At 33.5% G+C, this 11,740-nt stretch overlaps 1 protein-coding gene across 1 annotated transcript in view; it reads right to left on the minus strand.

Annotated features, from left to right (window-relative positions):
* The window catches only part of LAMA2 (laminin subunit alpha 2), a 391,580-nt gene that overhangs the window by 275,809 nt on the left and 104,031 nt on the right, over positions 1–11,740 (minus strand). Inside the window, exons 11-12 of the mRNA XM_023529836.1 lie at positions 4,200–4,340; positions 1,599–1,772 (exon numbers count right to left, since the gene is read on the minus strand). Of these exons, the coding sequence (XP_023385604.1) occupies positions 1,599–1,772; positions 4,200–4,340 (315 nt within the window). The remainder of the gene's footprint in view (positions 1–1,598; positions 1,773–4,199; positions 4,341–11,740) is intronic.

Consider the following 11,740-nt stretch of genomic DNA (forward strand, 5'->3'; position numbering starts at 1 on the left):
AACTACGAACAGGATGTCCAAATCCTTTGCTCTGATGCTATTTAACATCTCATTTACTTGCTTTCCTTCTGTCAGTTTGAGTTCCAGCCAACAGAAAGAAAAAACATACAACCAAAGAAGAAATCATCGAAAATATGGTAAAGCATATTCTATTATAAGCTATACTTAAATAAATTTCACCATAGTAAGAAAAATAAAACCTCTGAAACCCATCCAATTCTGACCCAAGGCTCTTCTCTGAACTCCTCAGAGCAGGAAAAAAAAAATTGACAGTTTATTTAATTTTTGGTAATTTTAAGCTGTAGACATTCAAGTTTTATGAGCTCTTTTACTGGGAATACAGGAGGTTCCTAAATAGAACTGGATAGAATGACATCTTATTGTAATGGGCCTTGCAAATAAAAGTTTAATTGGATTTTTAGTACAGCTGTAGAATTTCATGGAACATATACTGTCACTTTTAAAATACATATTTATTAAAAATGTGTTTTATTCATTTTTACATTTTTTATAATTGCCTCTGAAGCCTGTTAAAAATAAGAAACTGGCCATGAGTTAAAATTTCTTCAATTCGCTGAAACTACGAGTCTTCCATTAACTCAGTAACATATGAACAACTGAGTTTTTCTATCTCAATATTTACATGCTATGGTGAGAGAACCGCTAACTATAAATACATTTTCAATTGTTTAACCAGTGAAGATTTCTTCAAAAGTAACACTATATTCTTATAGATGAAAGTTAGGCTTAAATAACATCAATTTGCTAGGAGATTTTTCTGTGTGTGATTAGATAATTTAACTATCAGCTGACAAGGTATTAACTTTCATATAACAAGCAAGTATTCATATCTAAAATTACTATACCAAATATTGTTTCCAACAAGTTATTAGGCGAAATAAAATAAAATAAAAGCCAAGACACCTATCTACATAGAGTTAATCCACAAAAGAAAAACAAAAAAAAGCACCTGTACTTCCGAGGCTGCTACATTTGTTTATCTGTGTATGTTTTTATATATGTGTGAGTGGGCTTTAAAACAAACATGTGCTTTCAATCTGGCACTTTTTTTAGGGTAGTTTTCTTTCTGAATTGTAGAGAATATGTTGTTTACATAAGTTTCATGGCAAGCATTAAATTAGTTATGCAATAAATTTCATTTAAAATTAACATTCATACAAAATAGAAAAAGTAACTCTTTTGAATATCAGCTTTGAAATGAAACAGAAACAGAAGAGGAAAATTTCAGGAAGTATTCCACTTTAGACAACTCTAGAAAAACAGCTGTTTTAAGTAAACATAACATACTTTTTCCCAATATCTATAATTTGTTCTACAAAACTATTCTAGAGCCTTCATTAATTGATTTGTTCATTCAAAAGTTTTACATAGAACATCAACTATGTAAGGTTATAAACTAGGGATACCGTGTCACCATGGGACATGGGAAAAATGTCAACACAATCTGATTTAGTTGGTCCGGGCAATCCAACACAGTATGTACTAGATATTCTTATCCTTCATTAAACGAATACTAAATAAAACCTCTTCTCTTTATTGATCTGCTAAAGCAAGAAGCAAACACCATGCGGACTTACTTTGTTTCCCAGATACGAAGCTGGTGCACTCCAGTAGTAGCCCTGGGGTAGGGCTCTGCGGGCCTCCACACTGCTGATGCTGATCTGCTGAGGCGAATCTAAGTTTTCCTGCTGGGGAGCCACTCGAATGCGGCCTGAGATGTCAGTCAGATACCAACCACTCATGTCCAGTATCTTAAAGAAAACACACAATCATTGTTACTTAGGGAGGGGGCAGGAATCCATCCACTTCTTTCCTCTTTCAAATTCCTGTAGCATCCATTTATTTTTTTGGAAATTAAAAAACAAAAACTATAAAAGTTTACAAAAATACGAGAGTCGTGAAGTGAATATCACTAAACTTATCATTTGTACTCATTATAGGTGCCTATTATTTGTTTTTTTCTTGATGTTCCTAGGAGTTTGGATAGTACTTACTATATAATAATCTGTTTTTATTGATCCAATACTTTTATTAAATTATGATTCCAAATACCTCTTTCTTGAGACTAGAAATCCATTCAAAATTATACAATGATTATACTGCTATATTAATTACCACATAGTTGGACTTTGAATTTCATATTATTCACTTCACTAGAATTCTCTATTGTTTATGGTACAAAATATTTCAAAAGATGTTACCTTATGTATTTGGGGAGCAGAGAAAAAAAGAAATAAAATATGCAAGTGCCTGAAAAGTGGCTTTTTTCATTTAGTATGTCCTCCCTTCCCACCTATTTAAATTTCTGCTTTGAGGTTTGAATCCACCAGTCTGTTGCTATGGCCACTGCTCACAATGCTGTACCTACTCTTCCTCAAGGGGTCAGAAGTGCTGTAGGAGCCTAGGTGCTCAGCCCAGAAAAGGAAGGAGCCTTAAAGGAAGACTTAGGGAAGCTATGATGATTTGCTTTTCTATCTTTATGCTCCAGCCTTGGGTAAGCATACGACTACAGTTTTAATTTAAACCATCAGGTCAGGACAAAACACTGGACACTGAGGTATGGAGCTACCACAGCTACCACTGGACCTGTGTGAGCTGCTTGGTATTGTGGACGATGGAAAGTAGAATTGTAATGGTGATTATATGTGGATAAAATATATATTTTTTAATTTCTTCATGTAGAGGTCATTTGATTTTGTATCAGCCAAAGCTATGGAACTGCTTTGAATCCCCTGGTCAAAAGAGAAAGAGAAACCAGATAAAAACTTACTGGCTAGCTAGACAATAAGATATATATTACTTCCTTTTATTCCCTTTTTAATATCACCCTCCAGACATTCTAAGACAGGCCAATGAGACACAGAGGAAGTTCTTTCCAGAGGACTTACTGAAATGCAAATATCAGTAGACCTAGTTTCTTTAGACCAAGGCTGAGTGCCACCTCTAGTCCTTTGCTAACCATGAAATTTTGATATATTAATGGGGCTGTCTAGAAAAGGAGAAAGTTAGATTAGATTTCCATTTGCTGTTGGTTCTCTGTTACCTGCTCCAAAGTAATACATTTGATAAAATATGTATAGATTCAAATTTAGACATGAGAGTACAATCAGAAACTACTTAGAATATTTTAGACTTGACTTAAATGCAATGAAGGTAGAGAAAGAAATATATGATCATTGTGTTAAGGATCAGTCAGCTGATTAAAGCTGAAAAGAAGGAAGATAGTTTATTGAAATAGTTATCTTTATAAAACACAGCTCTAATCATATCATTCCCCTGCTGAAATCCTTCGATGACTCTCAAAGTATAAGAATTCAACTTTTTAGCATACTCAACTCTGCATAGTATAGTTTTTCATTTCCTTTATAGGCTTCTCTCTCTCTAACCTGTTTCCTGCTGCTCTATACTCTTAAGAGCATCCACACAAGGTTATTTGAAATTCCCTGAAAACCTCATTTTCCTTTCATACCTCTTCAAATCACTATCTGCATAGAGTTCAAAAGGCAATGGGGAGTGATGGGGAGTGTGGTGGGCATTGGAGGAAGTATGGTAAACATGTTTATGTTTACGTTTGTTTATGTTTATGTTTATGTTTATGTTAGAGGAATAAAATTCCAGTAACTACTACATAGGTTCACAATTTAAAATTTTTCGAATCATCTAAGAATGAAGATATTGTTCAAATTTAATGGCCCTTTTTAACAATGAAACAACCCATGCACTATCAAAAAGTGACTAAATGTCAGTGGGTAATAGGTGTTATATATGGATATATAGATGAGTAAATTATTTTTCTTAACTTGTATACCAAAAAATAGTGAATGGAATATGTAATTCTTAATATCACAATCTGATGCTTTCTATATTGAATTATTTGTCCTTGGGGTTAAAACATTCATTTCACTACTGCTTCACATATTAATCATGGACACGAAAAAGGCTAGAGTTTACCTCTTCTAAAAGGTTCCCCTCTACACTCTGTTAGAATAAAACCTAAAAGGCTTTGATCAAAGATACATAAACAGTATCTGAAAGAAAATTTCATCACTTCTTCCTGATAACTTTAAGTAGAAGCTCACTACAAGGAAAAAAAAAAAACCATTAATTTCTTACAAAAGAACAACAAAGATAACAAGAAGGCTGATAGAACAGTATGCAGAATTAAGTCTGTTGCTTACACTGCCATAGGTCCAGTAGGAACTCTGACACCTGCTGGAAACCCCTGAACAGAAACACTCATCACAACCTTTATGATTATCCTCTTGCAAATTGAAGAAGCCAGATTTGCAGCGACTGCAGTCTCCTCCTTCAACATTCTCCTATAAATAAGAAAGGTGCGTTAGCAACAGAGAGGTACCCTTTAAAATTAAGAATAGTCTCTACCTGTTTAAGGAAAATAGAAACTATATATTCTTCATTTTATATCTCAAACACAAAGTAGAATGACATTTTTAACAATTTGCTCAAAGTCTCCTTTTTTATTAGCTATATCCTTTTTAACTGTGCTGATGGGATAGAATAACGGACACTGATCTGCTGTAATAAAAGTTATAATTGTGATCTTCGTGTATGTCAAGAGTATGGAGTAAATGTTATGAAAATACGACAATAAATTAAACTAATTAAAATCAGTTTGGTTCACCATTCTATGTCACTGAAGTACATCCTCTTAGAACACATTAAAAAATAATAAAATTAAAGACATTAAACTAACACATGGATGTATAACTAGAACATTGATATTACGCAGGTGGTGAAATACTTTTCACATTATATGTTAAAAATGCCTACATTGGAGGGAAGCTTAAGAACCTGGCAGGCAGAAAAACTGGGGCAAACAGTCGCAGTTTTTCCTTGCTGAGACTAAGTAGAAAAGGCAGAAAGTTTTCCCTGGTTAATTTTCACAGGGTTTCTTTTAACACAATGGGATAGCCAGTTAATCATACAATAATATTATAGAAAAAAATACTTCTCATTTGGTGATTGCTTTTCAGATTGGTTTAATTAATCCTATTCCAAGTATATCTGCGTATAGGTGGGCCAGAGAACACTGACTACATGATGAAAACCTAGGAAGTGTGTAATCTTCCAACTTAAAGAATGGTTAATCTAGACTAATAACTTCTAAATAAAGGCTCTTTGCTTTCCAGGAAACAGATTCTTAATATTCGTTGCACATGCATCTGCTCCACGTTTTTCCTCTTCCTTGAATTCCTTTATTACCTCAATTCTGAAACTTTCCTTTTCCATAAATAACTTCTCTCTCAACTGTTTTCATAGTCCTTTATACACTGCTCTATTATGACCACAGAAAAAGCAAAGTTATTTATTCTAAAATTGTTCTCTCCAGCTACACACCATAATCTCTTCAGAGAAACTCTGTCTTACTTATCTTTATAGTATCAGGAAATGGCAGGGTTCCTGGCAGAATATTGAGCACTAGCTTCATAAAATTTTGTTAAGTTTAAAGGAATCTCTTAGTGGTCCTGTTTTTCATGCATAGTAAAATGTTGCGTACATAGTAGATATTTAATAAAAATATTTTTGAATAAATCAGGAATGGGCAGAAGATAGGAATGATAAAATCTGAGAACATCTGAGGAAAAATAAAAGAGGCAAGAACAGCTTGAAAAAATAGATAAATTTATATGGATAAACACATAAAAAGGTTCTCCTTGTATCTGACAGAAAAATTTATTTGAAATTAACTTTTTGACCCTTATTCTATGACCCACTTACAACCTCAACCACTTCTACATCACTGGAGCCTAAACAAAGTGGTGTTTCTAGGCCTGTTTTATGAGTCAAATTTAGTATCCTGATATGTACACAAATTGAATTATTGCCCTTGAAATTCTTGCTAATTTTTATTTCTAAGGTAGATTTCAGATATTTTAAAGTAATAGATGTCAGCGAAACTAATCAAACTAATTTTAGATTTATAGTGACAATCAAATCCCCAAAGCCCTGAAGTTGAAAGCATCTTCAGAAGGGTACACAGGCAGGGAAGATGAAACACATCTATGATTATAATTTAGCTTATTCCGTTGAGGACACAATACAGCTGTTCTGTACACTGTGTTCTTATGCTTTGGTCTAATCTACTTTTCATTTACTCTAATTTGAAAGCTTGTAATACCACTTTTCTGAGATTCAGACTGAGTTCAATCACCAGAAAATATTGGAGATTAGTTACATTTTCCCTTAGCCCAATTTTAGCTTGGCAATATGACCTTGAAAAAATTATGATTAAATAATTGCAATATTCAATTTCATCTAATAACGTGAAGCAACACATTAGGGTAAGAATTCTAGGGACCATAAAGATGAGATGGGTCAAGGTCTCTGTCTTTAAAAGCCAACAACTAGAGTTGGGTAAAAAGGTACATTTGCAATCAACTATAATGCAAGGTAGACTATAAATGGATCTGGAAATAAATTAAATTATGGGAACACAGAGGAGGAAGTTCTAATGCCTGCCATGAAGGCTTGAGGAGGCTTTACAATAGGAGTGGAATTTGACCAAAACCTTGAAATATGGTTTAAAAAATTTATCTTGCTGGAGGAAATAGAATGAGAGAGTATGTTAGCAAAGATACTGGGAACAAGAAATAATCTAAAGAGTAGAAAGAACATTTGTTCTTTCAAAACAAATGTAGTGAATATTTCCTATATGCTAGGGATTTCACTTGGTATTTGAGTTCCAGGGTCCCTAACCTTACATAATGAATCTTTAAGGCTACCCTAAGAGATATGGATCTTCCTCTTAGGGATTTTAAGTCATTAAAGATTATTCAGCGGGAGATAAAGCAACAAAACTATACCTGAGATGCATTAAATTGGTAGTAGCTGGTAAAATGTCTATAAAATGTGAGACACTATAACAAAGAAATCTTATATTACCACATGGTGCGATAAAGGGTTAATTCAAAGGGGTCAAATAGTCAAACCCTGCACATTCCAAATTGAAAGACTGTCCCTTGACCAGCTCCTGGGAGATAACCTTTAGCCCTTGGAATATCCTGCCTGATAAGAGTGTCTTTGTATAACTGCCAGGGGGTCACATGAAATATTTTATGCAAACAATGTGATTTATGATAAATGCCTAGTTTTGTTCACCTGGAGTCCTTGGACACAGTTTGTATCAATTGTTATCAGTTTGTCCTCTGGGGGTTCTGGAAACTGAGTAGTTAACTTTAATCATATGAGTATTCTATATCTTCATGAATGACCCCCACCCCCCCAAAAAAAATCCTGTACAGCAGGACTTGGGTGAGTTTCCCTGGTTGGTGACACTTTATATGTGTTGTCATAGATTGCTGCTGAGAGAATTAAGCACTCTGTACTATTCTACCAGAGAGAATAACTGAGTTTGCACTTGCTCTCTCCTAGACTCTTTCCTATACACCTTTTGTTTTTGCTGATTTTAATCTCTATTCTTTAACTCTAATAAACCCTAACCATGAGTATAATAGCTTTTGAGAGTTCTGTGAGTCCTTCTAGTGTATCGTTGAAAATGAGTGTGGTCCTGGGAATCCCCAACACACCAGGGTAAAGATAATAAGATGTCTGCAACTATAAAAACAAGTTAGCCAAGTGGTAGTTCGCTTTGTTTATTGTGACAATCTTTCAGCCAAGCTATTTTAGACCGTTATAGGTGAGCAAGCTAATCTTATTCTACCTCCTCAAACCCACTTCACTTTAACCCTCTTTACAAGTAATTATCAACCCTTACAAGATTTGCATAGATCTTACATACCATTGAAAAGCATGTCAGTTTAAAGCCACAGCTCTAAGTTTCTAGACCCCTACTATTTTAGTCTTGAGTCTAAACCATACTTTTTTCTTTACTGAGTGGCAGCTCCTAATCAGATTAAGATAGATTCATTCGATTATAAAGTGCTTGGTTCTGATTTGTCTCAGCCTTTACAAATATTAAACCAAACCTAAAGAGTAAATATGGTAGAATACCTCCTTATATATCTGTTCTTATGGCCTAAAGTGCCTTTTGAGGCTGGTAAAAAGATGAAAAATCAGGGAGAAAATCTGTTTAGCTCACTAGAACTCTGCTTTCTGGACATATCTCAACATGTATAGAATTAACGTTGTATGAGGTTCTATTTACTTCCTTTTGCAAACTCCCTTGAGAAAATATATATATATTTAAGTAATTTCTTATTTTGAGATTGTGTTTCCAAAATTTTCTTTGAAAAAAATTAGTTTTAAGACTGATTACTAGTGAACGTCACGGTTTGATATTTAATATATTTTAGAGTGACATATTCAAATACAGAAGCATAGTGTTCGGGTCTTTTATTGCACCTTCATAGAAACAAAGGTTTCTCACTTGCTATTAGTTTGCTAATATACATGATCTTGGCAGCCTGCCTCTCAATTCTTTTTATGGGTTCCTAGGTGGATAACTGCTTTTTCAAAACTTCTCTGTGACTCATCAACAACTGTCATCCAGGAAGCATCCCCTGATTGTATTCATGGAAGGTCCTCTTGATTCGAATGGTCCAGGACTTAAATTTTTTATTCTCAGCTTGAGAGTGAACCATCTCCTTTATGGGTAGATTCTATGAGCAATTTAATCCCTTTGCTATCAATATCAAATTATCAATAAATGCTCTGTGCATTTCTTCTCACTGTTCCTATATTCTCTATTATTATTCATTTATCAAATCATAGTTGAGCTACTAATATAAGGCATGCAAGATGCCAGAGAGAATATAAAAAGACCTTCAAGAGGCTATAGCAAAAAAAAGTGTGGACAAATAAGAATAATACAAGGCAGAAGAAAGTCACTGCCCAAAGAGTGGCAATGAGCACATGCTCTGGGTCTAACACGAGATTCATCACCGGAATCCTCCATTCCTCTAAAGGAAAAATAAGACAAGAGCTATAAGGCTGAGAGAAGATGTATCCCAAGGTGGGATGATATGATCAAAATAGGCTGCTGCAGCACTGTTCTCTCTGGTTGGAATGTTTCCCAATGTAAGATGCCTACTAAAGGTCATTCATTAAAATAAATACAAACATACATACATACAGTAAAACCAATATTTTTCCTCTTTTCTTACCTTTATATTATAAGGGCTCCAAAGGCAAATATCTTATACCTTATCACCATCCAACTCAGTTTAAAAAGCATCGATATGAAAACAATTGATCCTAAATATAATAATGATGGTGAGAGTTTGCAGCTTCCAGCCCAAATGCCATTTAGTCATGAGATTTCTCTCTCCTTTAGTTATTATTTTATCACTTCTTTGTACTGATTGACATTGAAAAGAGTTACAGTTGATCCTTGAACAACATGAGTTTGAACTGTGTAGGTCCATTTATATAAAGGTTTTTTTTCAATAAATATACAATCAACCCTCCAGATCCCTGAGTTTTGCATCCTCAGATATAACCAACTGCAAATCGAAAACAATATTTTCGATCCGTGGTTGGGAATCCGCATATGTGAAGGGCTCACTGTATGCATTGCTCTACATCATTTTATATAAGGACTTGAGTGTCTGCGGGTTTTAGTATCCGCCAGGGTCCTGGACCAATCCCTTACAGATAACAAAGGGCAACTGTAGTTAAATTTTGTGGGAATCAAAGCTATATATAAGTTTTTCATCACATAGGGCTCAGTGCCTCTAGCCCCAAGAGTCAACTGTATTAACATATAATGTAATAAACTTTTTAAAAAGTTGTTTTAACTGCTTACCTAAAGAAAATGGGGTCTAATCTATTCTCTCAGCATTTCAAATGGGCAACTCCAGTCAATCCAGTAAATTTAATATTTTGTTTATTAAGATTCCGATGATAATTCTTTCTAATTTACAATTTAATGGTCATTTTTACAACTAAGCCTATGAAATAGGTAATTTCCAGAATCCTCTAGACTTCTACTCTAAAAGTTAGTATTCCCTTATATCACTATATTTTCTTAAAACCAAATATTCTACTTCCTTGATTTTTAAATCGTTATTATAGTTGGTTATAGTAACAAAAATTAAATAGGTACTAATAATATTTTTCCATTTTAAATAATTATCCATATAATATATATTTTTATTTGTTTGCATATTGTGATAATAAAAAGTGTCAGTTCACTTTAGACCTGTGGTTCTCAACCTAGTTTTCATTATCACACCCCTTAGAAGCCTCTTCCGTCATTTTTTTCATAATCATCTCCATCATGAAATTTTAATTCAATAGATATATTGTATGTACAGATGCACTGTGTGAATATGTTTGCCTTATATATAAAATGAAAATGATATTTTTGCCTCTCTAAGTCAATTTTCATTCCCTTAGGGGGAAATGCATGCTTTAGATACATATTTTGGTTGAATATATTTAGTGAAGTATCTAATTAGATATGTTGTGTTCTACTCTGTAACAAATGTATAAAACCTTCCCTTTTTTTATTTGGTACTCTTTTCCCCTAAAAGCAAGGTCGAATCAGAAAAATCTTACTCGCTCTTGTTTTTTTTGTTTTTTGTCTTTCCCTTGCAGTCAGACACTGTTGGGTTGACATCAATTTTCCTTTTGCTATAGTTTCCTCGGTACAGTTTCTCTCTAGAGAAATAGTCACAATAGTTTCCCTGTATTCTTCCCTGTGAAGCTGCTTTCTTATAAATTAGGTACAACTTCAGCAGCACATGTTTAACTGTGATTGTTAGTCAACTGGGAATTCTATTGACAAAGTTACCAGGAATATCTCCAGTGACATTTAAGTAATTTTGTGATAATTGCTTCACGTATTTTGCAGTCTTGTTTTTGGGAGGGGTATTTTTAGTCAATTATATATTTTCCTCTGTTACGGACTTCATTCTAATGCATCCTAATATTAAGTTAACGAAAGAAGGATAATCAGCTACTAAGCAGTATTTGTTAGTATTTACTCTTTAGATAGTCTTTTCAATATAAATAATAAATGGTTGATTAGGAAGAGAGAAGAAAATAAGTAAAAATTAGTTCGCACTTTTCACAGGCTTAGTTTTAATATTAAAAAATAACATAATATTTTGAACTGTAGCTGTTGCAAGGACAGATTTCTACATGTGCTTTTAATGCTAAAAATCTTACATCTGTAACTTTAGTTTGGGATCAAATATATAAACTGAATGCCTTTTGTAGAAATGCTTAGGGTTCAAGACTGACAAGTTAATGAGGTGATCATTCCTGTGCATAAATGGAAAATAGGAGGGAAATAAAAGAAACTAGAATGTTAGCATACACCATAAAAATCTTATTAGGAGGAAGGGAATGGAAACTTATTTTTACTTGTAAAAAGCAATATTAATAAACAAAAAAGTATTTCAGAAGGCATTTATGGTTATACTTAAGTTTGATTTTGTACAAGGCTTCAACGTGATAATTACACCTATGGAGAGTTAGGCAGGAAAAGCATCATCATTTTCCAGATTAAGAAATATGAATCAGTTTAAATGACTATCAAACCTTCACAATTTTTAAATTTTCTTCCTTCTTTCTTTTTTTTATGTGTGTGTCACTGTGTTATCTTTTTATTGTTTAATGATGAAGAAAATACATAAGATCCATAGCATCACAGAATTGAGACAGATATTAAATAGGACTGGAAATTGTGAAAAGATAATAAAGGAAAAGAAAAAGGTGTTACAAGTGATTATGGCAGAAGAATGATTTATACTGGGGAATCCAAAACAGTTTTTCTGAGAAAGTGGAACTGAGA

Source organism: Pteropus vampyrus, unplaced genomic scaffold (assembly GCF_000151845.1).
Source record: "Pteropus vampyrus isolate Shadow unplaced genomic scaffold, Pvam_2.0 Scaffold43, whole genome shotgun sequence".
Classification (NCBI taxonomy): Eukaryota; Metazoa; Chordata; class Mammalia; order Chiroptera; family Pteropodidae; genus Pteropus; species Pteropus vampyrus.